We start from the raw sequence: 26,611 nt of genomic DNA, 5'->3' as shown, positions 1-26,611 counted from the left end.
TATATTATCTAATGTGTTTGTGTGCATTTATACAGGCACACACCTGCACAGCGTAGAGTGCTGGGTTTAGAGGCAGATGACAGCTTCCGAAACCGTTTAATTTCTCTGTCTAACAGCTCGGAGCACAGAGACATTTCATCTGAAATCAGCAGCATAAATTCATGATCTAAAACTTCAAATGAACAGCAAAGAACTTCATTCCTAATATAAATCTGTAGGTGAAGCTAAATCAAAGGTTTTTCTATGACCTAGCACAAAGTGAACATGATGTTTAAGTAAGATTTACCATCAGAATGACTGTGTGGGCACTGGCTTCTCTTCATGGGATCAGGATGTCTGAAAATATCTGGGCTGAAACCCAAGAAAAATAAAACAGAGAGAAAAATGTCACTCCTTTGAGATGGAAAATTTGCTCTCTTGAAAAGACACTGACATGAATTTTGTATCTGGATTTAATGTGAACATCCTAACACTGAATAAAACAACTAGGAATGAGAAAAGCAAGAATAAATCATACTCATATCACAGTTTTCAAATAAAAAATCTATTTCTTTCATTTTTCTTTCTGGCCACAAATGTATGATATTTTTCTGAAAGACATTGATTTGAATGATTTATTCATCAAATCACATGTATTTAAACAGTATCTTTATCTAGCAAAACTGTAAAAGCAAAACACAATAATTTATGATGCTAACCCTGTGTATCTCTGCCGCCCTCTGTTGGTGTGCTGCAGTGCTGTAAACGTTTTTGGCCATCTTCATCTGAGTCTTGATATATAATTTTTAATCTCTTTGCCCCTCTTTCAGACTGTAATTTCCTCTCCATGTCTCTCTTTTTCACACATCCCTGTGTGCTTGTCTCTTGGTTGCCAGTTCTCTCAATATTCCTCTCATTCTCTCTCATTAGTTCATGCCCTCTCTTGTTGCCTTTTTCCCAGCTAGGGCCTTCGAAGTGAGTGACTTGGGCAGGACTCAAACACTCTTCAGTCTGACACACTGCTACTTACAAACACAAAACAAACAATGTTATTTTTACACTAGTTATCTCAATTAACACAAAATACTGTATAGTATGTTGCTGAAACGGCTGTAAACTGATGCAGAATGCTTAACATTTACACATTACTTTCTGTTTATGTGTTTACATGTCATCTCACCAAGTTCTCTTTACTGTATGGTATTTCATTTGGGATTTGGTCGTTCTAGAGTTCCTGCAGGGGTTGTGTGTAACTCCCCACATACTCGATGGTAACCTTTCACCTTTCGCATCACAGAACCTTCCCACCATGCCTCTTTACATTCCACAGATGAGGCTAACTTCTGATTGCTGGGCTGCTGGATTTCGGTGTCTCTTTCCCACAGTTTCACACCAATCTAAAAATCAAAATACAAGATTAGGCTAATAAACATATGGTTTGTGTGTGCGTTCACATATAAAATGTGAGCATGCTTGAGTTAAAAAGTTTTAAAACCCTACTAGAGCTGTGTATCGGCAATAATCTGGCAATACGATACGTGTCACGATATAGGGGTTGCGATACAATATATTGCCATACACTGCGATACTGTAAGTAAGGCGATATATTGGGATATTTCATATTTATGAATAGGATATATGGATACACTGGCATCTGCATTTGCAATAATCAGTCCCTGTAACATTCAACACTATTGAACCAATTTTTTGTGCAGTATGAGTAAAGGGTAAATGAGTAGAAAAATTGAGTAAAAAAAATTGTAAAAACAATAAAATAAATACAGATGTTTAACATTTCTCAGAACCTTCTACTTGGATTTCACAGGTTTTTCAGTTTGTATTTATGTTCCGCGTGGAATTACAGAGAACGCAACACATGCACCTCCCCATCTGCACAAAACACCCCCATCAGGAGAGAAAGCTGCAGCCATGCCGTCACACGGGATGCGGCAAACGGTGGCCGCACCGCGGTCCCGGGGCAGACATAAGCACAAAAGCCCTAGTAAAGACGGCACACTTCAGCTTTGTACACCGAGGCGGGAACTGGAACAATTCTCTCATCCTCCATTACTGTCAGCGAACTAGTGACATGCCTTAATGCTAGTATTTCCTGTCACTGTTTAAGTTCAGAGATGAAGACTGCCATGCAGCACTCTGGATATAAACTCAAAACAACTGCCATGAATCTTGTATGATTTTTTTTGTTTATTTCATTTTTTATAAATATGGATATTACGTTTTTGAGAATCGATACAGTATCGATTCTCATTTTCTTAAACCCCTAAACCCTACAGTACTGACTTTCACAAATTTCTTATCACATTTCGTCTATGGTGTCCAAACATGCTATCAGATTTGGTTTCATTTTGTTTGAAAGATCTCAGCACTTATGGACTAAATAAAACAAGAACACTCTAGGAAAAGTTAAAGAATAAAGTATATTAAAAGGGATTGTTCAATCTAATGCTGAGGGTTTTTTTTTACATTTGGAGTGTCCTAACCCCTTAACAAACTGCACATGGAAGCCCTTGGTGAAATACACAGCAACAGAAATATCATAATTCACAGACACAAACAGAAAAACCTTTTTCTCTAGGAGCTGTATTCTCTGGAGGATTTCTCCGGCGGACTGCCAGTGACTCTTCATGTCACTCTCCTCTAGACTCATTGTTGACATGCCTGCGCCTAATGATTCAGCTGTGTGGAGAAGGAAAAAAAAATCAAAACCTCATGTGCCATAGTCTCAAATTAAATGGAAACAGGACATGAAAAGAAGGGCATGGTTACTAAGTGTTGTGATGTGGAGCACCCGAAATGAATAGCATATCATCGCCACTGGCGACAATTTAAATCTTGAAGACAGTTATTAGCATTTTTATTTAAAGAAAAAGGTTTGTCACAACTTATTGCAGAGTAACAATTTTTGTTACCTGCTAATGACTCTTTTGCAATAACGTCTGCATGCTACAACCGACATATAGTGTGAACATGTACAAAAATTAAAACATCTAACTCACTGATTCTCTTGCAGGTGTGCAGGACGAACATGGCTGCCTTTCTAACCTCTTCATCACTAGCCTCAGTGAGCAGAGAAATCATAATAGGCAAACCTCCTGTCGACAACAACTGAGATTGATGCTCTACTGCACAGACAGAGAACAGACAAACTAATTACAATAATATTCAAGCCATGCATTTCCCAAAGAAAACACCAGCAAACGGTGTGAGGTTATTTATAATTGCAGTGTAAAAGCAGCCACATGTGGTTAAACAGATGAAAGAAACTATACTTTTGTGAGAAAGAAGAGCAATTGAAACTAAAAATACAAGTACAAACATGCTCATTTTAATTGACTTTCATTTATTATAATTTTACATCTCTTTAAAAAAAATAATATATAAACTATCTACAATATAACATTTGAATGGAGTATGCAGCTGTATTGGGCTAAATTGCAGAAATTCACAGAGAATGATACAAAGAAATATCAGGAATTTGAATCTAGAGCTTACTTTACATGTATGTGGTAGAAAAATTCAAATGTCATTTAACTTCCATCTGTTACCTACAAACTCACCACAGGCATCTGTGAGGTGTCCAATCGTCAACACCACAGCGAGCTGGTCCTGTGGGTCAAGGTTTGGGCTGGACAACAGACACAGCAGTCCTGGGATGACCATCGACTTTGATAAAGAAGGCACCAACTGCTCTGTAACAGAAAGACAAAAGAAATGGAGAATCCAATACAACACAGTACAGTTATCTTGTGTGTGTCTTACCGTTGTTCGAGATGCAAGCAGACAGTGTTTTAGTGATTACTATGGCCACCTTACAAGCAGGAGCACTGTGTGCCGACTGAGACAAAACTCTTGTAAGAGTTTCTGAGAGTGAATCTAGGCCTCCCACTGACACAAAATACTGCTGAGCACAAGCTGAAAAGCACATATTCACATGAGATGAGAAAATGAGTACATACTGTGGCATTACGTTATTTTGTGCTGATGCTGTTTGTGCTCACGATTGTTTGCAACAGTCATGCCAATAAATGAGCATATAGGCTGTGCCAGCTCTGCCCTGGGCAATGCCACTTCCTGCAGCCAGGTCTTCACCAGGGGAAACACATGCATACATGTGTTCTGATTCTCTTCTGTCATAAACAAACACATTGGGAGATACTTCAAGTTTTTATTTGCATGCGTCATGGTACTCGTGAATAGCGGCACCTTAAATGTGGTTGTTCTTTTGTTGTCTATGGAGGGACAGAGAGGTCTGGATTTCATAAAAAATATATCTTAATTTGTGTTCCGAAGATGAATGAAGGATTTACGGATTTGGAACGACATGAGGGTGAGTAATTAATGACAGAATTTTCAGTTTTGGGTGAACTATCCCTTTAATTATGGTAAAGGGGTAGAGAAGGGATGGAGAACATAACCATACCATTCTGAGGATTGTTGACAGAGCCGCAGAGAGCACTAGACACAGTGGCCCACAACTGTAGCTGCTCATAAGATGCGTTAGGATCTGGAAAATTATGCCTGAAAAGTAGCATAAGAAAGAAAATAAACTGAAATATGTTTCTTTTAAGCAGCAGGGAGTGTTTAAGCGAATTTTCTGATGTTTATTAAAATTTCTGTGATTCACGTCAACAAAACACCAGACGGTGTCTGAAATGTTACCCCTCCGCACTAAGTAGGAGCATATTATACTTTGTTTTGGAATGTTTTCATTTGTCCAGGACATTGACTGTGGTATGTTTTACATGAAAATTATATTTACGTTTATCTAGTTCACAATCTCATGTTTAATTCAACGTGTTGATTTCATGTTTCTTTGTAAATTGCTCAATTGTTCAAAATCTACTAGCATTTTTTAAGCAGAACTTTTTAGTTTTTCAGTGAGTGGAACACAAAAGAAAATTAACAGTTTAAATATACTTAAGAAATAAAGTCATACAGAATAAATAATGGCAGAATTTTCCGTTTTTGGCCTACAAATCTCTTTACGCAAAAAGCCACTGGACTTTGAAGATTTTATAAAAATAAATTTTCAGTATACAAAAACTCCATAAAATAAGAGTTTTGAAAATGGCTGTATACTGTTTTAACACTATGTAGATGTCTTCAATACATACCTATAAGTAGTTTAAATCTAAAGGTATTAAAGTAAAAATAATACTATGATAATTATGCATACCTGAACAAACTGAACTTAATGTGTGTACCTGAACAAATTGAGCAAGGTTTCGATACACCTGGAGGTCTTAGCAAGAGTCTGTCCACATCCTAGAAAGCAAAACACACACGCACACAGACACACACACAACACAAACCATTTGTGAATTGCCAACCTGTTCTCTCCACACTCTACAGTACAAAAACACAGTATCATTACAGGAATGGTCTCATTGGAGGTAAGTTTTATGGTGAACTTTACTGTTGTTGGAAACCAATACAGACAGCATGTACACTGCTACTCTTTTTTCCGTCAGAGGCATTTTCTGTTCCAGATGCTGTGCTAAGTCACAAAACGTCTCCTCTCTGCACAGTGACTGCTTAACGCTCTCTGCAAGGAGAATATGTTCATAGTCAAATGTTATATTTCAAATATGAACTGTTTAACAATACAATTATAAAACCACACACAGATCCAAATGTATGTATAATGATAACTGCATACACACCATGTAATTCAGCCAAGGATGCAAGTGTAAATAGAGCAGTCTCTTTAACCTGAGAGAAAGTGCTGGACTTTGACAGGTTATAGATGAAGGTAATTCCCCCAATCTCTCTAAAGAACTCCACATACTGACCTAATAGGAAAATCAAAAGGGTCATTAAAATTAAGTACTTTTAGGTTTGTATGAGGCAGTTGTGAGCGGTACTTCAGACCGTTTTGTTTGCAGATTGAGATGATAGTGAGAAGAGCTTGTTTCTGTGATCCAGGCCATTTCATCTGGTATTTTAGACATTCCAGTAACAGACGCAAATCTGTCTTGGTAGCTGAAAACATGATGACTGTTAAGTCCTTTAGCTTATGAAGCAAAATATGAACTTAGATCTGTACAACAGATGTGTTTTGTGCTATAAAACACAATACAATATTAATATACATTGTATCTTTCCACTTTAACAGAACACAAACTAGAGAAAGTGAAGGATTTTAGTAGAACTATGTCGTGATAGTAATTCAATACATTGCTATTAAAACTAAAATAAAATATATTTTATGATATTATGCTGACCTTCCATTTTTTGTACTCATTAAACCATCCTTTTCACCAACACAGTTAAGGTATCACTATATCCTGCAAAAAAGACGATTGTTTTTTAGAATTTAGTAACGTTACATTAACTGTCAGTAAATAATAACGATAAACAAATATTTCTCAAACGTCGCTGAACGCCATAATATTTAACTTGAATACCTTCAGACAGTAGGGTTTGGTTGGCTACAATTTATATACGACCCAATCCTAAAAAAAATTATAAAAGAAACTTTAAATATTGTTGATGATGCCAGAATTATTAATGTTAAAGACCAACGACATTTCAACGGAAAAACTTCACAATCCCGCGCTCAGTAACGTGCCGCTTTTTTTAATCACGTCAGCAGATTGGAAAGACGACTTAGTTAATGAAATTGAATAATTCGTTATTAAGTGGTTTATATTATTTATTTTTATATGTGTATAATATTATATAACATAAATCAATTAATTACTAATTAATTACTTTTTTTTTCTTTCATATAAAAAAGTCGGAGCTGTGACTATTGAGTACGCACAGGACTGTAGGGGGCGCTGCGAGCTGAACGTTTGCAACCACTCAGCTACGACGGGACTGAAAAGCAGAAGAAGAGAAGATCATTCAGCGAGCAGTAGCAGGTATGTGCCACTTTAACTCGGCTTTTACTCATATTAAAGTTGTCTTTTGTTGCGCAGACATTTGTAGATTTTGTGTTCAATTACTCAAATTTGCAGGAAAACATCACTTAGTTATAAAATTGGCCATTAGATTTGCCACATTTTCACGAAAGCCGGTATTTTAGCTTGTAAGGCTAGGACGTTATAGACTAAAATCAAGAAATAAATCGTGTTTATACTGGACGTAACCTATATAGATTTTATTTGACCCTGACACGTATGAAAAAGCCTTGATGTTGGATTATTTACATTGCAAACATGGTTAGATTTATATTAAGAAGATTCTGCATGATCTATGAGTATATATTAACTATGTCATATTAATACTTCTTAATATTTATTGGTTATATCGCTGATTTGAGCATGCAAAACACAACTATTTCTGCAGATTTTAATCTGCACTTACTGTAGTTTTTTGATCAGTTTAAGACTGCCTGTTACTTAATCTTGTGATTTCTCGTTGTGTTTTCCCAGATGCTGGAGTTGTAGTTGTAGACTGATTTGATCACTGCATCCAGACAGTAATGTCTGGCTATTTGCGTTCAAGACTGCTCCTTTACACTAGTGGAAAACATCTGACCAGTTTCTTTGCACCCAGCCATCATGTTTTATCTGATAAACGGTGTAGAACCTGCTGCCCACATCCTTCTCAAGCCCGGAGCTTCTCTTCCCGTCGTGGTCGATCGGATGGAAGATCAGGACAGGAAGGAGAAAACACACTGCATGCTCCAAGACGTGAAGTAGACTTCCAGCTGAGCCGGCTGCAGATCAACACAGTTCTGCGTGCTAATGAGCAGGCCGTTCGTATTCCAGAGTTTGATGGCCGTAGTGGTCCCAGTCCAGTGCTGAGGTTTGAAAGTAACCAGCTTTCAGCCAATACTCCACTAGAGGACCGGCGCAGCAGTGCCAGCTGCCTCCAGACTCGTGGCTTGCTTTTTGGCGTGTTTGATGGACACGGTGGACATGCATGCGCTCAAGTGGTCAGCGAGCGTCTGCCTTATTACATTGCTGTATCGATGATGTCAGAGTCCGTCCTGGAGGATCTAGAGGCTGCCATGGAGACCTTACGACCCGTGCCGCCTATTCTACAGTGGTACAAGCACCGTAATGACTACAACTACAGGGAATCAGCAGCCCTCTATGTTGATCATTTACGTGTTTACTGGCAGGAGCTTCTGTCGAGTGAAGAACATGGAAATGGCATGTGTCCCGCAGATGCTCTCATCTATGCATTCCAACGACTGGACACAGATCTTTCTCTTGAGGCACAGGTGCCGCTCGCAAATGACCTGATGCGGAACACAGCCATCCAGGCCGCCTTCGCTGGATGCACGGCTTGTGTGGCTCACATTGGACCAGAAGGTGTGCATGTTGCAAATGCAGGAGACTGTCGGGCAGTTTTGGGCGTCCAGGAGCATGATGGGAGCTGGAGTGCTTTGCCACTCACACAAGACCACAACGCTGCCAATGTAGCCGAGGTGGAGCGTATATGGCAGCAGCATCCGGCTAGTGAACGGCATTCTGTAATCGTAGACGACAGGTTGCTCGGGGTCCTGATGCCGTTACGTGCGTTTGGAGACGTTCGCTTCAAATGGAGTCGTGAGCTGCAGCAGAGTGTTCTGGAGAATGGAGACTCTGATTCAGAAGCACTGAATCTTTATCAATACGCTCCACCTAATTATCTCACTCCACCCTATTTAGAGGCGACTCCAGAAGTCACCTACCACCGGCTTCGACCCCAGGACCGGTTTTTGATTTTGGCTTCTGATGGGCTCTGGGACGAGATGACCAGTGATGAGGCGGTCAGGCTTGTGGCAGAACATCTGACTGGTATTCATCTGCAAGCTCCAGTTTCGGCCAGCCAGCTCAACTTGGGACAAATGCACCAGCTGCTGCTGCAGCGACGGGCCAGAGCAACACCCGCTTTGGATTTGAACGGAGCCACACATTTGATTCGCCATGCACTGGGCACAAATGAGTATGCAGAGATGGACCAGGAGAGACTGGCCACCATGCTGGCTCTGCCTAGCGATTTAGCACGCATGTACCGAGATGACATCACTGTCACCGTGATTTATTTTAACCCTAATTTTAGCAAAACCACAAACTAATAAGTTCCTTACTGTCTTTTATATTGTTGCGTATACTTAATTTCTACAGGTGACGTTAATTTGAGTTTGCAACAGATGCTTGCATTTTGTTAAGGAAAATGTGAATGCAGACAATGGTTTGAGTTCAGTGACTCTAAATGACACTTTATGGGTTACAAATGTGAAGGTAAAGTCTTAATCTGTTTATGTAGTTCTTTCAACAGATAGAACTAACATGCAAATAAAAAATGTGTCTATATCATTGAGGCCAGTTATTTTTCATCCTCTTGCAAATGTTTTAATTATCTGCTTTTCCTTATACCTCACGTCTTTTATGTCTCTGATGAGTATAGATCTGTTCTAGACTGTTTTGTTGAAATAGTTCATGTCTATGCGTCTTTAATCATAGTTATATTGGGTTTGTCTAGATCTGTTCAAAGAAGTTGTCATTTAATGTGTATTTTTTACAACACTAGGATTAGGATGATAAAAATTCTTCTAATTTATTCTATAGATGTTCCATAAGACATTAATTTTCCTAGCATATTAAGCACACTTACTACTTCCTACTGTATGTTGTTTTTTCTCTGCTTGTGCTTTGAAAACATTTTCACTTTGCACCTTGTTGTGACTGCAGGTTGTGTCAAAGTGCTACAATGAGTCACAACTTAATTCCTGTCAATGCTTAAACTTATAATATTTGCAGTGCACAGTATGAAGGTCATAGGGGCCAATTTTATGGAAGGTTGTATTATACGTTACATTTTACATTAACATTACATTTAAAAAAAAATTATTTAGCAAAATTGATATGTGGATTTATGAAGTAAACCTGGTGCACTATGTTTCCTTACAGTAAACAATGTTTTGCTTTATTGTCTATAATGTTACTATTTGTTCTGTTCTAATGTGAGTGAGACTTCAAAAAGTCCTGTTTTGAAAATTTGTGAATAAGATCATATATTTTCACTGCAGAAATCTAATATAATCTGCCTCTTTGGTTATTAAAAGAGATTTAATCCAGATTATCTTGTTGATCTGTTTATTTCAGAATGGGACAACGAAAGAAGCAACACAGACACTTAAAGTCACATTTTAGTCACTGAACACGGAAATGTTGTTATGACTTCTTATTAAAAACAAGGTTGTTAAATAAAATTATGCAAAAACACCTCAAAATGTTTTTTGTATGTAAAATTACATTTCTGATCCAAATTCAGTAGTAATCACATTTGTAGCCAGATGTGTAGAAAAATATTTGTTCTTTGCTTTCTAATGAGAATTATGATTTTTCTTAAGTTGATCGCTTAAACGTATCTGTTATACAACATCTAATGAGATAACAAGTAAAAGGGAATTTAACATACTTATGGACACTGCTGATTTAAAGTTTGTGATCAGTAAGCATTTATTTGACCCAAAGTACAGAATTTTTTTTTATTTAAAATAATGTTTTTCTATTTTAATATTCTGTGATGCAAAGTTGAATTTTAATTACCATTACTACATTCCTCAGTGTCACATGATCCTTCAGAAATCATTCTAATAGTCTTTATTATCATGTTTTATCAATTTATAACATCCTTGCTGAATAAAATCATTTAATTTATTTCTTTAAAAAAACAAAAACAGCAGCAAAACTGTTTCCAGTATCGATAACAAATCAGTATATTAGAATGATTTCTGAATTATCAAGTGACACTGAAGACTGTAGTAATGGTAATAAAAATTCAGCTTTGCATCACAGAATAAAATATATTTTAAAGTATATTAAAATAGAAAACTATTATTTAGACACTGAAGACTGGAGTAATGGCTGATGAAAATTAAGATTTGATCACAGGAATAAATTATATTTTAAATATATATATATATATATATATATATATATATATATATGTATATGTATATATATATATATATATATATATATATATATAAAGCATTATTTTAACTTGCAATAGAATTTAGCAATATAATTTTTTCCCCTATATTTTTGATCAAATAAATGTAACCATGATGAGAAGATCCTTCTTTAAAAATATTGCAAATTTTAAACGGCAGTTTAAGTATTGTTGTTCAAATGTATTTAAATCCTCGGTCCACAGGAGCGCTCTATGGATAGACCATAGATAGTAAAGAAGGGATAGACCTTTCTTTTACTGTCTATGAGATAGACCTCTGTTGAAGTTCTGCGCATGCGCGGAGCGCCCGCGGAAATTCAAATGCTCGAGCTCAGCTGACAGACGCGGACGTTTGAAAACTCCACAAACTCTGCCACGGTTATTTTACTGAGGTAAGAAATATATATTTTATCCATAAAGCTGAGAAAATAGCGTTTTATATTCAAACTACTCTCTACGACTTCGACCATTTTGTATTTCGTATTTTGTTTTTGTTTAACAGTGATTGGTATCTTTAGTTAGCTTTAGCAGCTCTTTGGCCTCAATGTCTCGTTATATGAAAAATACATATTTGTAATCCTTAGATTAACAAGTCATCTCGTATCAACAACAACGACGTTCGTAGTTTATTGCTGTTGATATGAATATTTTAAATGAATCCATGTTCTACAGGACTGTATAAACAACGAACGTTAGTAACACTTCTGTAACTTATATGATGAATTGCAATTTAAAATCAGTAACCTATACGTCACATACAACTGATGTATGACTGTTTTAAAGTCTATATTAAACTTTATTTCGTTAATCTTGAAGATTTTTTTTTTTTTTTTTGCTGACAGGTCATAAGATGGAAAATCCGAAGAGACCTAGAGATCCATTGGAGGAAAACACTTCAGCCTCTAGTGGTAAGATCTCGTCTGTCACCTCCTTCACTCATTAAACACACTAACCAGTGAATTAGTGTCAGTGTTTTGAACTTTAATAGTTTGTCAGTTGTTGCAAATTCTAAGATATGTCAGCTATGTTCTTTTGTAACTGAGTTTTAATATTATATGTGATGTTGTCAGATTAACAATTAGGCCGTATAATGATATCAGTGTGAGTTTTAAGTTCTAAAATGTTTTGCAGAACTTGAAAATGTGTTGAAGAAAAGGCGGCTGGCAGCAGGGGGAGAGGAGAACCTGGACCCCAAGAAATCGCCTTCCAGGACACGCTTGCGATTGGCAGAGCTCGAGGTGAAATCAGACACTCCTGCCATAACCTCTATCCGCTCCAGAGTCCAGCAACTCAGCCAGAGACGAGATGGTAAGAATTCAGATTTCCTGTTGTAAATCACTCTGCCACTTCAGGTATATTTAAACTATTTATTTAAAAAATGTTTTTGCGGTTTTCCAGTACATTTCAAAATCATTGTGAAGTGAAACTGGCACACAATGTTACTTGATAGTAAATATTGCTTTGCTTTTTACATTTGTGTTATTTGCCAATAATGTTACTGGTTATTTTGTTCTAATGTTAGTGACTGACTAAAGACCCTTTTTTGGCAATCTGGAAATGGAACACTACTCCGTGCATAATGTAGCATTTTTATGATGCCCATTTTAATCAGCCTTTCTGGTTATTAAAAGATGTTTAATCCAAATTATCTTGTTCATACTTCAGAACGTCACAATTTTATATATATATATATATATATATATATATATATATATATATATATATATATATCATATAACTAAAGGCTATTAAATACATCTGTTAATAACATACATATTTCTAACATTTCAGTTTTTTTTGTTTTTTTTTTAATTTTGTATTGTTTTTCTTATTTTTATGTATTTTGCATGGAGGTTGCATGGAATATTTGTACTTCTAAAATGTAATTTGACCCATTGCGTGGCTATTTAAGAGAACTGCAAAAATAAGTTTGAGAAACTTTTTTTTATTAACCATCGTTCATTCTCTTTCACGTTGCACTTTATAATTTTTTTTGTCTCTTATAAGAATTGTGGCATTGATATGTTTATGTAGTGTAATTATATTTCCATAATTTAGTAATGAATTGTCATTTTCCTGTGTTGTCAGGTGGGACTGGGTTAGTCCAGCGCTGTCTGTCAGACCCGGGGTCCGAGGGTTGCACTGACAGCATGTCCTCGCAGATCTGTCATATCGGTGAGTATTTTCTTCCACCTAGGCTGCTGCAGCTTCTTTTACTGCATACTTTATTAAGTCTTTAACTGCGGCGAGCTGAATGTGCATTTTTATGAAAGGTGAGGGAGAGTTTAGCTCTCGCCTGGAGTGCTTCAAAGCTCCGACTCCACTGAACAGCCCCGGTCGCTCCACACCCTGCACACGCAATCTCTCCAGCTTTGTGCATGGCATCCAACAGCAGTTGAACGCTGCAGTGACACCCAGCAGTAAAGAAGCCTCCCGTATCCGCCAGGTAGATCTGTCCCACCCATCTCACCTTTTTTCTGACTGTTGCTGTAACAAATCTCTAAGAGTCCAACTCTCTTCAAATACAGGCACGTGAGGATGAACTACGTAAGTTGAAGGTTCAGCCAGTGGCAGAAAACATATGGTTGAAAAGGAGTCTGTCTGACTCTTCCCTCACTGAGGTGAGCCAGTCAGGTTAAGATGTTTGTCAGTTTACTGTGGATTCTTGTCTGGATTTTGAGCATTTACAAGTTTAGATCAAAAGTAAATAATCCCCGTTTTCCCAGAGGCCATCTCCATCCACATCCTCTCCCTGGGTTTACAGGAAAAATCAAAAACCCCAGTGGCCTCCGTTTCAGCCTGGGAGTGTGAGCATGTATTTGTGACAATTTGTTGAAATTAATTAATTAATTTATTTATTTATTTATTCTCATTTGTCTGTTTCGTCATACTTCTTCACCCTGAGGTTTGAGGTTCACCCATAATTTGCTTATGGTCACTAGTGTAAATTGCAAAGTTTGCACAAACTTACTTGGGGAGAACAGTTTTTTTTTTTTTTTTTGTATATATAGTGCAAAACTTAATTTCAGCTTTTATCTGTTCTTCAGGAAGAGTTAAAGGGATCTGAATTCAGCTCCTGTGAGGTTGACAGTAAGGTATTTGATGAAAGTCTGAACACCACGCCACTATGCTCTGTGGACATCCGTTTCCCCAATGAAGAACTTTATACGTCTATAGGTAAATGTGCTTGCTAAAATCTCTTGGATCTTACTTAGCTACTGTATTTACCACATTTTTTTCTGTAACAGAACCTGAGGCTTTGAACACTTCCACTCTAATTGACAAGATGTTTGAAGACGTCCTGCAGCATGCAGATACGGAAGGTGAAGGTGAAGATGGAAATGAGGAAGAGGGGGTGGAGAAGGATATAAGTTATTCATCAGAGACTGTAAAGGAAGACAAAACTGAATCCGACACAGCTGAAAAGGAAGACAAACAGGAACCAGTCACATTAAATAAGTATCCTCTTGAACAGAGTGAGATGTGTGAAGAGAGTGAAGAAACTCCTGATTCCATGGATGAAGAGAAGGAGCTCCAGTCTGTTGATGATGGTGAAGGAAAAATGGAAGAAAAGCAGGAGAGTACCCCTATGGGTGATGAGGACTTTCTAACCCTGCCACCCAGCTGTATCCTCTCTCCTCTCAGCAAATCTGTGGAGGCTGTTGTCACACCACTGGTATTGTTCTGATTTTTATGAGATTTTAGTTGCTGTTATGGTGACACCCAGTAAATGAAAGAAATTGCTTTAGGACTTTAAGAGTGTGTTTCGTGTATATTGTTAAATATTATGTCACCAATGAAATTCAAGTGCTTGTCAAAAATGTTTTTTATCAAAATGGCTTTTAGTATAATTATGCCACTTTCATATGAAGTTATGCCAGGCAGTGTTTTACATCTGAGTTTTCCCTTGTGTAAATGGAAAGTTCACAGGTACAGATACATGTACCTTTCAGTTACAGTGTATGAGTGTAATAAATTGCATAGATATAAATGTATTATTTTGTTAAAAAGACCATAAATGTCTGTTTCTGAATGTTTTCATTTTCAGATTGAAATCAATGTGTCTGAGCCATCAGTACAGCCGCCCTCACCTGAAGAAATGACAGCTGGTCCTGCTGACTGCGATCAACCTTTATACAGGTGCACTCACTTAAATAATAACAATAATAATTTGTCAAGAGACTTGTGATTCTGTATCGCTGTTTGTCCAACTTGGTATTTAATACCTGAAGTGCATGGTTTTTTCTATTTATATATATATATATATATATATATATATATATATATATATATGACAAATCGGCCATTTATTTAATCAAAAATACAGTAAAAACGGTAACATTGTGAAATATTATTGCAATTCAAGTTAACTTTCTTTTTTTGAATATAATTTATGAAGATAATTTATTCCTGTGATGGAAAAGATGTATTTTCAGCATCATTACTCCAGTCTTCAGTGTCACATGATCCTTTAGAAAGCATTCTTATATGCTGATTTGGTGCTCAAGAAATATTTCTTATCAATATTGAAAATATTTTTTGGGAAACTCTGATAATTTGTCTTTCAGCATTTAATGACCCGAAAGCTCAAAATAACAGCATTTAAAAAAAAAAAATCTATATATATTTATGCATATCCGTATTATGTCACTCAGCTGTCTATATATTGGTTAACCACTTAAATTTACCCTTTTACCCAATTGTTTTTCATACAATTGACAGCATTGATGCCTACCGCTCACAGAGGAAAATCCATCCCCCCTCTACTCCCAGCTTGACCCCTGGAGTTCAGAAACCGGTTCGAGAGAAGACTTGCTTAAAAAAGCCCATAAACATCAAGGAGAGAATTAAGGTTTGCAGCTTTTTACCGAGAGACTTACTGGACTATTTTTGGAGACTTCATGCATGCAAGATCTAATGCAAGTGATTTTATTTGGGTCATTAAGGCTTTAAATGAGGAGGCAGCCAAGTTGCAGACAATCATCACACAGACACTGCAGGCTCTGAGCTGCTGTAGTGACGAGGAACATGGGAAAGGTTCCCAGCAGGAGGCAGAGGCTGAGAAACTCCTGCTGGTTTCCAGTAAGTGAAACATCAGCGAGCAAAGTGCATTTCTCTATTTGATCCTCCCTGCTCTGATTTGGCTTTCCAACATCTGTTTAATGTAGGTGAAAAACGAGCAGCCTTACTGGCAGAGGTCAGCAGGTTGAGAGAGGGTAACGCTGGTGAAACAGACCCCCAAAATGCACCTCTGCAGCCCTGCAGAGGCACAATCAGCATCAGCAGCATCCAGCTGCCCTTAAAAGTGGATTTTGTGTGCTCTGCTCGCACAGGTAAGCATTACTACATATTTATAAATGGGAGATGATGAATTTTCAATGCACAAGGTCAGTGTTCTCACACAATTCGTTTGTTATCTCTCTAAAGGTCGCCCAACACAATACTTCTTAGTTTTGATCCGTTATGGCCCATGTAATATTGTGGCAACACCTTTGGCTACAGCTGCTGATGCCCAAAATGGAGACACCATCACCTTCCCAACTTCTATTACATTGTGAGTTCACACACTACATACAGGGCTTCTTTGAACTGATGTCAGAGTTTGAAACTGTGCAATGCTTTTAAAAGAAGGTTTTTAAATACAAACAGCAGGGATATACACTAGTTTTAATGATTTGCTTCCACAGACAAGACATTCGCTCCAATTTTGAGATTGACATTGAGGTCTACAGTTTGGTAGGTAGAGTTTGGGTGCAACCAAATAAGTTTAAAAAAATATATAAAATATTTTTTTCCTCAAGCTTTAGCTTATATTTTTAGGTCATAATTTGGGTCTTATTGTGTATTCTCTGTTTTATAGTCCAGTACTCAGAGTACTTCCTGCAGCATGAATACTCAGCAGATCCGCAGCTCAACAAAGTCAAGGGTTTGTACACTTTCACACATTATGTTTAGAAAGCAGAGTGTTTTATTACTTTTAGCAATGCACAGTTGCAGCAAAATGTTTGTGTTTCTAGGTGACACCCAAAAAGATTCTCCACAGCATCACAGTATGTATCTTCTCTGTTTGTTTCCTTACCGTCATTAGGCTTCATTTATGAAACATGAGCTAAACAAATGTGTATTTTCTGTTATAATATTCATAAAATCTAACTTTTTCTGAATTGTCCCATAAGACACGAGAATACCGTTACAAACAATTCAGAAAATCATAAAGGAGTATGTTTGCATTGTAAACATTGTATGTTTACATTTGTTGAACGATAGACCGCTTTAGCTCATCCAAATGTCTATTTTTGTTTTTCTAGAAATCTAACCAGAGTGTAATGTGTAAGTATTCATCAGTTACTCACTTTATCATTTGTTGATTTGGTAATATCAGTTATGGATATTTCTTTACCATCCATTATAGCTGCTACTCTGCCTGGTCTGAGTGCCCAATGCTCTAGTAACTTCACATTAGTAGGCTCTCACAAGATTACCCTGAATTCATTGGGACAGAGCAAGTTTCCTCTGGACAAGGTATTGATTCAGTAAACCTGTGTTCACATTAGAGAGAACAAGGAGATGTGTGTTGAAAAATATTTGTGTTGTTTTCCTCACCTTTACGAGCACTTATTGTATCACTCAATGATTTATTTATTTTTAAAGACAGTAAATTTTGTGTACACACTTTCACTCTTAATTTTCACTAGGGGTGCTCCGATCACGATCGGCCGATCGTTAATGCGCATCTCGTCCTAATTTTCACAGTGGTTAACCAGGAGATCTGTGGTTGTTCTGTGTTGTTTGCACTGTGGTGGGAGTTGTGGAAATGTAACTGGGTCTCTGTCCATCTCTCCCGTTTCTCTCCACTCAGATGAAATTTGCAGGCAAAATCAGGCGACTCCTTGGAGATGAGTTTCAGGAAAAGGTGTCACTCTTTCCATCTTATTCTCTGATTATGGTTTAGTGGGCTTTGCACATTTCCTGTGTCGCTGTGTGTGTGTGTGACAAGTTACAATACTGGCCATTTTGTTGATCCATTTGCTATTAATGAATGCTCTGGCCTGTGCATTCATCACTTGTTTTGAGACAAACCAAACCAATATCCCCACAATTACCCTCTTTTGATCTCTTAACATCCTGCATTTTATTATGGAGATATTATGGAATTTTACAGTTGTCTTTCAGACCTAAAAAATGTATTTTTTCTTTTTAATATTTTTCATTTATAATTGAAAGCATTTTAATAATTTTTCATTTCAGTACAGCCTTTGCCTTTATTTAGTAAAGGTGCATTAAATTGATCAGAAGTGATTAAGACATTTATAATATTGCAAAAGGTTGTCAAATAAATGCTGTTTGATCTTTAAAAACTATTCATCAAAGGTTTAATGTTCTTTGAATGTTATAGTTTTAAACAATTAACTTAAAGTAAACCATTCAGAAATTGACATGCACATATGTTGTTGTTTTTTTTGTCATGACTAACCCATTTTTTATATTGTGTAGGTTCCCTTCCTCTCTCCTCTAGAGGGCCACATCTATCTGCGGTTGCACGGCGAGGGCCACTCCAAAGTCCAGCATCAGGGCTTTTTAGTGAGTTGGTGTATGTTTCCCAGAACTTGACTGATGTTTTGTTTAGATTGTTTTATCATATGGAAAAGGCACTTACCATATCTGTAGTCCCTTGATTAGTTTGTATAAAGCTAAAAATTTCAGAATATGCGAAATACGTTAGCAGTTTATCTACCTAGTCGCAGTCTGATCCTTCTGAATGCAAGTTGTTTGAAAATGACTTAGGACAGAAGAATATTTTTTGTGTTGAAATAGAGCTACTATTTAAGGTTGTTAACATGTTCTCTCCGGTTACATTAGTACTTCATTTTGTGATTTTAAAATATTTATTTCATTTGTGATAAGTTTGTTTTTAACATATTCTTTTGTAATTGTTTGTGCTTTGAGACATGTCTACAAGAAATGTGGTGTTTTTGTGAAATTTATGCTGCAATTTTGTTTTTTTCATAGACGATGTTTGAGGATGTGAGTGGCTTTGGAGCTTGGCAGAGGTTCTATTTCCTTCTGGAAGGAGGACAACTTCTCTACTGGAACTACCCAAATGAGATGGGGAGCAAGGTGGGATTGTGCAATTGTGTGTGTAAAAAATGTGTACCCTTCTCCTCATTATTTTTTTAATCCATCTCTTTCTTTTCCAGCCAGCAGATGGCTGTCTCTCTCTCTTTAGCTTCTGCAGTGTCAGGCCTGTGGAGCGAGAGTGCTGTGCACGGCCACACACCTTCGAATTAGTAGAGACAGATGCACTCCAGCAAGAACACAACCAAACCTTGAAGAAGTAATGCATTCATGAATTTACTAAAGAAATAGTTCAGCCAAAAATTTATCTTATGTCGTCACCCTAATGTTGTCATTTTTCATGGAACACAAGGGAGACATGCAAAGTGACCATGTTTGCAGATCTGAAAAAAATAAATAAAAGACAAACATATAAAACTAGAAGATCCTCCATCTAAAAAAGGTGGTTTAAACCTTACATGAAATGAAAATTCTGACTGTTTTTTTAAATGCATGTTATAGATCTTATTTTGAACAATTCATCCATGCATTTTTTCGAAGTAATCAGTTTCACTCAAATTTACATCACATTATGGAAGAAAAGATCTGCTACTTCTTTACATTAAATGACTGACATTTAGTATCTGTTTACAATAGAGTATTGGTTTAAATTTTTATGTAAATGATTTTTTGTTGTGCAGGTGCTGGTTTTCAGCAGATACACGAGAAGAGAGGTCTGACTGGATGGAGAAACTGAATCAGACCTTACTGGATTCTCGAACCTGGAACAAGAAGCCTGTCTCCAACGATAACAGGGCCAGCACATCCTCTAACACTGGAAACTCTCGTGAGAGCATCCTGTAACACAACACAAATGTGAACCCTCACCATGTAACGCTAAGAAAGGAGATCTCGGAGAAGATCATACGTGACACTAAAAAAAAGGACTGTTTTATATAATAATGCATTACAATCTACATATTCTACTACTTTATTGGATGCTTGCATAATAGTGGCATGTTTAAGATTTTTGATCTGTCATTGCATCCTATAGATTGTGCTATATTTTAGAATGGTTTACCACATTATAAGGATAGATGGTTTTGCCATTCCAATTAATTTTCAGGTAGGCCATGTAGTCAGAGCAGATTGGTTTGAATGCATGGGGTAAGTAAGTTTCCTAAGTGCCTATTTATCTCCTGCCTTATTCTGACAGTTGGCCAACTGAATCAACTGAATAAACTGATCAACTGAAATGCTTTACATTTTAATGCAATAATCTGTAATGGGTTATGCTTATGTATGAGGGTGTCCTAAATTACATGATATGAAGTTTACTGCATTAGTAGGGAATCGATGTTTGTCGGCTTTCGACTAAAGCTTTTTTATTTTTCATTTACTCTGGGAACAATTTATATGACTGTCAAACTGCAGTCTTCATCTAGAAGGGAGAATTGTTTTTATTTGAATGTACATTAATATATGAAATGCATGCAGAATCGTATAGCTTTGATTTTTCTGGGAGGACAGTTTCATAATGTAGCTCTTTATGATTTGATTTTGAAAAATACTGATGAATTTTTACTTCAGAAATTATTTTGGGAATACCTGGCCATGCGTTATACCTAGTGAGGTTAGAAGACAAGTCTTGCCAACATAAACTAAACGGAGTATACTGTACTCTGATGGTCGTTTGGGGTTCTTGGGTTATATTTTGGAATGTGCAAGTATAAGAATAGCACTACAGAGCTGTCAGTCTGAAAATACTGTGATAATTCATGCAGGGGGAGCAAGTAATGTTTAACCTTATGAATTCTTTGAGATTTATTTGAAGCTTCAGTAGGTTATATCTGTTTGTCTTGTAAAAGAATGTACTGTACACTAGAGACTGTGAAATTGATGGGAAGTGTTTTTGTGCCATGTTTTTCCCAAGTATGTGTTTTTGCCAAGGGTCTCATATGCTATTTCTGTGTTAAACTATAAAAAACCATGAAATATCCTGGTAAAGATACTGTAAAATAAATATGGCTGTTAAAACCGTAAGTGTTTGTTTTTCTTTGAAACTTGACAGCAGTATTAGTTTCTTCTTGTGTTGAACACAACCAAAAGGGATATTTTGAAGAATGTTTGTAACCAAGCAGCTTGTTTTAAGTCTGGTGTGTGTACAGAGAAGCTGCCACACACTAATCTACTAGAATTTAGAAATGAAATTAGTTCATGGTCTCTCTCTCAGCGCATTGGTTTGTATGTGCCATAGATTCATGTCCATCCTCCAGTATATGTTAGCAGCCAAATACATGCTCTTTCTGATTTGGAGAGGTAGGAATCCTACAGCACCTCTACAGACAGGACTACATCAGCGTAATCCAGGTACAACATTCACACAAATTACAAACCCCAAACAATATTTGCACATACTTTACAATGCATTCAATACATATGCATGTCATTTGTGAGGATCACATGGTCGCATCAATGATTTTGTGTATTTACAACTATGTGGTTATTAAATTGTGTCTTGAGATGTTTTTTGTGCCATTTCTGAAAGTCATACTGTTGATTCTGTGAAGACAACATTAGGACCACGTTTACTTTCTTAACAGCTGTTAAAGGGTTGTTCACCCAAAAATGAAAATTCTAATATTTTGAAGAATGTTAGTAGCAACAGTTGCCGTTAGCCATTGACTTCCATAAATTTTTTCCCCATGGATGCCAATGTCTACCAGCATCTGTTTGGTGTTTAAGGGTCTCATGCACAATTCATTAGTGGACATTATTTTAAAGAGAAAAATAATTATTCAAATGATTGCATAATCAAAATGTAATAACTTTATCCATTTATGAAATGACTTCTGTATAAGCAAGGAAAATAATATCAACCAATAATGTCAAAACCTTCTTTTACACTAATCAAACACCAATGGATTTTGTCCTGGTTTTCATTATTTATGAATATTCGGTTTTACTCAGGAATATGTTATCATTACAGATGTCGCATTGTGAATGCTGTTTGTGTACCTTTAATACATAATTTGTACATTTTGCACAAATACTGAAAACTGAAAAACAGCACAGCTTAATTTCTTTGTCAGTTCAGCATCCACGTCTAAAGACTTCAAACTAAGGTCATCTGAATGAAAGAAAAGAAAGAAAATATCAAGATGTTTGACTGAGTTTAACACTTCTAGAGAGACGATGAGATAAGAGAGAGAGAGAGAAAGAGAGAGGAGCATCCAATTGCAAGCTGTGCAGCAGAGGGGGGAAGGTTTTAATGAGGGATGATAAAAACAATTTGAAAATTAGGGGTCACATTAAGATACTGATACTGGTTATTTCTGGTTATTATTAAATGTTTAGAGGACATACATAGGCATTTCTAAATTATGGCTGCCCATAAAATCCACTGTCTTTAAGAGAATATATTTGGCTCATGTTTTAATTTTACATGCTGTTTTAAGAGCATAAGAAATATAAATTATTATTTATTATGGTTATGTAATAATGTAAAAAATGAATTGATAATAAATATTTATAACGTATATATGTATTTTTTATGAGAATATCTGTTCATTCAGCAGATTTTTGTTTTAAATGTTCTATTGAACCTGAAATGCTGAAATCCACTAGGTTTTATCCAAATATATCAAACCATTTCAATCAATAAAATATAGATGTTCGTTTTGTCATGTATTGTGTATTTCAAGACGTCTGTCCGGTAGGTGTCAGTATATTCCGTCATGTTTACAGGAAGAAAGCTCACATGAGAGAAGAAGTGCGTTGCCTGGATACTGCACGAAGCTTGAGGATGTTCAACAGATTAGAAGGTTATTATCGTTTCCAGATCATTTTACACAGTTTTGTTGGGTTTGTTTTGCTTCAAGGTCTTTGGCTTCGTCTTTTCTTGTTTCTTTTGTATATCCAGCAGTGTAATGATAGTAGTATGACGAATATCACGGGTGTCTTATGCTCGGAAGTATCACTATTTAGATAAATGCAAACAAGTTTGATTGTTATTTAGAAATAATTTACTTGCAGTGTGCCTGTCCTCATATATTGTTTGTGTGTGTGTTTTCGTTTAATACATTAGTGTTATCATACATGTGTTAACGTTGTTGTTATCTGTGCGTGCGTGTGCGTGTGTGCGTGCGTGCGTGTAGATGCAGGAGGAGTGTGTGTCTCTGCAGGTGTGTGTCAGTGTGGTTGGAGCTCTGGAGTGTGTTGTCCGCCGGTGTCTCGGTCCAGACGGTGGAAGTGTTCTGTTCACACGAGACACAGGAGAAACTCTCATCAGCAGACACGGACGACGCCTTCTCAGCACACTCCAGCTGCAGCACCCCATGGCCAGGTCTCTTATTTTCAAAATAAAAAATGCAGTAAAACCAGTATATTTTAAAATATGTTTTATTTATGTGACGCAAAGCTGACTTTCCAGCATCATTACTTCAGTCTTCCATGTCTCCTTATACTTCAGAAATTATTCTGATATGCTGATTTGCTGAAACATTCCTTATTAGTTTCAGTGCTGAACACAGTTGTGCTGATTATTATTTTGTGGAATAATCACAAATTTGATTTTAGGATTCTTTGATGTATAGAAAATTCAAAACAGTTTTTTTTTTTTTTTGTAACAAGTAAAAGCCTTTACTGCGACTTTTGATAACAGATCTTTAAAAACAATTTACTGCCCCAAAAAATGTAAACAATTGTGTATATATGTGTATAAATATACAAGCACAGTGGGTGAAGAAGAGAATCATCCCCCTTTAAAATAACATTTTGTTGCTTTGCAGCCTGAAATGAAGACAGGCACAGTTTTTGTTTTATTCAGTTTTAGTTATTCTGGTGAAATTTATAACACCAACCAACATGTCAGAGAAAAAAGAAGAAAAAAAAAGACAGATTCACTGGTCTGTTGGAAAAAAGATCACCTCCTTGTGTCAGTATTTGTCTCTATTAACTTTGAACATCTAGACTTCATTTGCTCATTCTTCACTGCAGAACTGCTCAAGTTCAGTTAGATTTGATGTTGAGTGTTTGTAGATTGTAGTCTTCGAGTCATTGATTTATGAAGGGTTCTAGTGCAAGTCTAGTGGGCTAAATTAAAAGAAATCTCTGTGAGGTAAATGTATTCATATTTAAAAGTCAATACTATACAGCAGGTGTGCCCAACCGTGTTCCTGGCGATGGACTGTCCTGCAAAGTTTAGCTCCAATCCTAATCAAACACACCTGAAGCAACCAATTAAGGTCTTCAGGCTCACTTAAAAATTAAAGGCAGGTGTGTTTGATTAGGGTTGAAGCCAAACTTTGCAGGATAGTCAATCGCCAGGACCAGGGTTGGGCACCCCTGCTATAGAGGAACTAAAGATTCTATATGAATTATATTTTTACATGAAAATGATGTGGATTTAATTAGCATTTGTTATCTTTGTTCTTTAGGATGGTGTTGGACTGTGTGTGTGCACATGCTAAAGCTACTGGAGACGGCACAAAATCATTCCTTCTCCTGCTGGCCGCGCTGTTACGAGGAATTCAGGACTCACACATGGAGCGCAAAGGATCTCTGAGCATCCCTAGTTTTCAAAATCTTGCTAATCGCCTGTTGGCTGTGAGCAGGAAGGAGTTGGAAGATGTCGTAACACACAAACTCACCCCATATGCCTCAATGTACTGTAGTCACCGTAGTTACAGACTGGAGGGCAGCATTCTTGATTTGTTGATCGGTGGGTTTATTTCTGGAAGAGTGGGGATCGGCCAGGCGGATGTACTGAAACGAGTCCTGTGCGAGTTCTACCACAAAGTCAGTCAAGATCAAAATGCATCAGAAACGATCTCATTCATACAGTCACACTTCTCTTTTCTACATACGGCCGTGACAGGACTTCCTATTACCTGCTCAGAGGTGATTGAAGGCCTGGTTGTGACCTGTGATTGGTCCGTGTGGACTGAACTGCAAGGACCAATAAAAGCACTAATTGTATATGAGAGTTTTGGAGCTTCCTTTGTCACTGTAGGTGAAAACATATCCGTGTGCATTCAGAAGGACTATCTGCACCGCTCGGAGAGCGTCATGAAGCAAAAGTTAGCAACTTTATTGGACTTACAGGTGGATGTGGTGCTGTCCTCCGTGAAGCAGCCAGAAAGAGTGTCACAGTGGGCTCGACTGAACCATGTTTCTTTACTTGAGTGTGTCGATTCAGCCCAGCTGGATTTTCTTTCACACATCTGCGCTGCAGAAACACTCTCTCATCCACCGCTTCAACACCTTGTGATGCTCAAGTACTGTAGACGTGTGCAACTCGGCGGGCATCGCTATGCCTGTCTGGGAACGTTTTTGCACATGCACACGCTTGTTCTTTGTGCACCAGCGCCGGGATTTCTTGACCAGATTGTGTGTGTGAGCCAAGGTGTGTTTGCAATGCTGCAACATCTATCTCAAAGCTTCTGTCAGACACTGGCATCTGACCAATCACAGAGTCCTTCTTCGGACCAGTCACAAAGTGTGCTTTCATCGCAAGACCTTTGGGGTGGTATTCTGCGTGCAGGTGGAGTGCTTCCTGTTGGCGGCATGTTTGAGTTCTTGCTACATCATTTTTTGTTGAACGAACGTAACTCTTGTGACCCAGAGAGCTGTAAGCTTCTAGCAGAGGCTTTGCTGTGCTTGCCTAGAACGTTGTATTCTCACAATCACAGACGGTTTCTGAATATCCAGACACGTTTCTTGGATGATCTTAAGCAATGGGAAAAGACAAAAGAGAAAAGGTCAGAAATGCCTGAGTTGAAGTTTGGGTTTGGTTTCGGCGAGAGTTCTGTACCTTGTCTTGAGTCGGTCAGTGGGAAGAAGCAGCTGGTTGTTTCTGTCCTGCAGTGTTTGCACAGACTCTTATGTGTAGGGGCTATTTTACACACACGCTCTCCATTACGCACCGGCCCTCAAACACACTCTGAGGAGGATGAGGATGAGGAGGAAGAGAAGCTGAAGCGTTCAAATTCTACTCCGTCAACGGAGGGCTGATCTGTTTACAGTGGCCCTAAAAAGATTCTATTCTCAAGTCATGCATGTCTGAATGTCAAAGCATTGAATAAAAAATATAAACCAGAGTTGCATCTGCAAACAAATGCTTCTCTCAAAAAGCCATGTTTTGTTTTTAGTTGTCTCAAGTTCACAAATCTGTCCTTGCAGAATAAACCACTTTAGTAGATCATCATATTAATTACATTTAAAGCCTACTTTCCTTTTTCATTTATTTTTCTTTTAAAATAAAAGCCACTTGCTTTGATATTTTTATATAAAAAAGACATTCAGGCATGTTTGAGAGTCCACATACTTGTTTGATGTAATATATATTTATCTACTGTATATAAAATTCAGTAATTGTTGTAACACCTTCATAGAATATACAAATTGTTTTGAATATTTAAATATAGATTCTAAATGCATTGTGTAATTTTCTAGAAACAAATATTAGGCATATTTGTAGTACAGTTATATTTGCAGTTAACATTTATAATTAGTTTTACAAAAAAAAGTTGTTATTGCTGTCTGATGTTTCTGACGAGATTACTTTTTCACTGAAGAAAGCTATATAGATTAATGACTCATATTTTAGCCAGAAACAAAGGTTTGAAGTTAAAAGCATCATAACTATTGATCTGTT

At 37.1% G+C, this 26,611-nt stretch overlaps 4 protein-coding genes and 1 long non-coding RNA gene across 8 annotated transcripts; 3 read left to right on the top strand and 2 right to left on the bottom strand.

Annotated features, from left to right (window-relative positions):
* Positions 1–36: 36 nt before the first annotated feature.
* On the bottom strand, positions 37–352 carry LOC113079277 (uncharacterized). Its single transcript, XR_003281678.1, has 2 exons — positions 287–352; positions 37–139 (listed from the first exon to the last, which is right to left on the bottom strand). It is a non-coding gene; the product is annotated as an uncharacterized LOC113079277 (long non-coding RNA).
* A 351-nt stretch (positions 353–703) lies between these two features.
* Positions 704–6,557, bottom strand: LOC113079276 (telomere repeats-binding bouquet formation protein 1-like). The gene is made up of 14 exons (XM_026251517.1): positions 6,399–6,557; positions 6,225–6,287; positions 5,872–5,982; positions 5,664–5,792; positions 5,417–5,545; positions 5,205–5,265; positions 4,421–4,518; positions 3,999–4,127; positions 3,760–3,912; positions 3,558–3,689; positions 2,997–3,122; positions 2,564–2,676; positions 1,160–1,376; positions 704–1,001 (listed from the first exon to the last, which is right to left on the bottom strand). The coding sequence occupies exons 2-13, from the start codon at positions 6,229–6,231 to the stop codon at positions 1,185–1,187; spliced, it is 1,380 nt and encodes a 459-aa protein (XP_026107302.1). The 5' UTR covers positions 6,232–6,287; positions 6,399–6,557; the 3' UTR covers positions 704–1,001; positions 1,160–1,184.
* Positions 6,558–6,778: 221 nt separating this feature from the next.
* LOC113079274 (pyruvate dehydrogenase [acetyl-transferring]-phosphatase 2, mitochondrial-like) lies at positions 6,779–10,018 on the top strand. 2 transcript variants are annotated; one of them, XM_026251514.1, is made up of 2 exons: positions 6,779–6,866; positions 7,380–10,018. In XM_026251514.1, exon 2 carries the CDS (start codon positions 7,430–7,432, stop codon positions 9,014–9,016), a length of 1,587 nt encoding a protein of 528 aa, XP_026107299.1. In that variant the 5' UTR covers positions 6,779–6,866; positions 7,380–7,429; the 3' UTR covers positions 9,017–10,018. The 2 variants fall into 2 exon arrangements, with proteins under 2 accessions (XP_026107299.1, XP_026107300.1); XM_026251515.1 differs by lacking the exon at positions 6,779–6,866 and adding an exon at positions 7,093–7,166.
* Positions 10,019–11,175: 1,157 nt separating this feature from the next.
* On the top strand, positions 11,176–20,997 carry LOC113079272 (anillin-like). 3 transcript variants are annotated; one of them, XM_026251511.1, is made up of 24 exons: positions 11,176–11,291; positions 11,742–11,807; positions 12,031–12,207; positions 12,988–13,074; positions 13,173–13,345; positions 13,428–13,520; positions 13,626–13,706; positions 13,947–14,076; positions 14,148–14,575; positions 14,948–15,039; positions 15,622–15,751; positions 15,846–15,981; positions 16,068–16,232; positions 16,327–16,453; positions 16,587–16,635; positions 16,760–16,825; positions 16,917–16,949; positions 17,208–17,229; positions 17,312–17,421; positions 17,759–17,812; positions 18,394–18,480; positions 18,910–19,017; positions 19,098–19,234; positions 19,656–20,997. In XM_026251511.1, the coding sequence occupies exons 2-24, from the start codon at positions 11,750–11,752 to the stop codon at positions 19,816–19,818; spliced, it is 2,706 nt and encodes a 901-aa protein (XP_026107296.1). In that variant the 5' UTR covers positions 11,176–11,291; positions 11,742–11,749; the 3' UTR covers positions 19,819–20,997. The 3 variants fall into 3 exon arrangements, with proteins under 3 accessions (XP_026107296.1, XP_026107298.1, XP_026107297.1); XM_026251513.1 differs by lacking the exon at positions 13,626–13,706; XM_026251512.1 differs by lacking the exon at positions 17,759–17,812.
* Positions 20,998–22,721: 1,724 nt separating this feature from the next.
* LOC113079279 (Bardet-Biedl syndrome 10 protein-like) lies at positions 22,722–26,271 on the top strand. Its single transcript, XM_026251519.1, has 3 exons — positions 22,722–22,778; positions 23,112–23,299; positions 24,393–26,271. Exons 2-3 carry the CDS (start codon positions 23,112–23,114, stop codon positions 25,966–25,968), a joined length of 1,764 nt encoding a protein of 587 aa, XP_026107304.1. The 5' UTR covers positions 22,722–22,778; the 3' UTR covers positions 25,969–26,271.
* The last annotated feature ends 340 nt before the right edge of the window (positions 26,272–26,611 follow it).

Source organism: Carassius auratus, unplaced genomic scaffold (assembly GCF_003368295.1).
Source record: "Carassius auratus strain Wakin unplaced genomic scaffold, ASM336829v1 scaf_tig00027556, whole genome shotgun sequence".
NCBI classification, from domain to species: domain Eukaryota; kingdom Metazoa; phylum Chordata; class Actinopteri; order Cypriniformes; family Cyprinidae; genus Carassius; species Carassius auratus.
This window is presented reverse-complemented; position numbering and strand designations above follow the sequence as displayed.

Bases quoted from the DNA above. Each gene is read 5' to 3' on its own strand.
- LOC113079276 (XM_026251517.1), bottom strand. The intron at 5,546-5,663 runs GTGTGTATGCAG...TTCTCCTTGCAG, and splicing joins ATCCTTGGCTGAATTACATG to AGAGCGTTAAGCAGTCACTG. The intron at 2,677-2,996 runs GTGAGTTAGATG...TTCTCCACACAG, and splicing joins GCACACCTGCAAGAGAATCA to CTGAATCATTAGGCGCAGGC.
- LOC113079274 (XM_026251514.1), top strand. From the start codon at position 7,430: ATGTCTGGCTATTTGCGTTCAAGACTGCTCCTTTACACTAGTGGAAAA.
- LOC113079272 (XM_026251511.1), top strand. From the start codon at position 11,750: ATGGAAAATCCGAAGAGACCTAGAGATCCATTGGAGGAAAACACTTCA. The intron at 11,808-12,030 runs GTAAGATCTCGT...AATGTTTTGCAG, and splicing joins AAACACTTCAGCCTCTAGTG to AACTTGAAAATGTGTTGAAG. The intron at 17,813-18,393 runs GTGTCACTCTTT...TATATTGTGTAG, and splicing joins GAGATGAGTTTCAGGAAAAG to GTTCCCTTCCTCTCTCCTCT.
- LOC113079279 (XM_026251519.1), top strand. From the start codon at position 23,112: ATGCAGGAGGAGTGTGTGTCTCTGCAGGTGTGTGTCAGTGTGGTTGGA. The intron at 23,300-24,392 runs GTCTCTTATTTT...TTTGTTCTTTAG, and splicing joins CTGCAGCACCCCATGGCCAG to GATGGTGTTGGACTGTGTGT.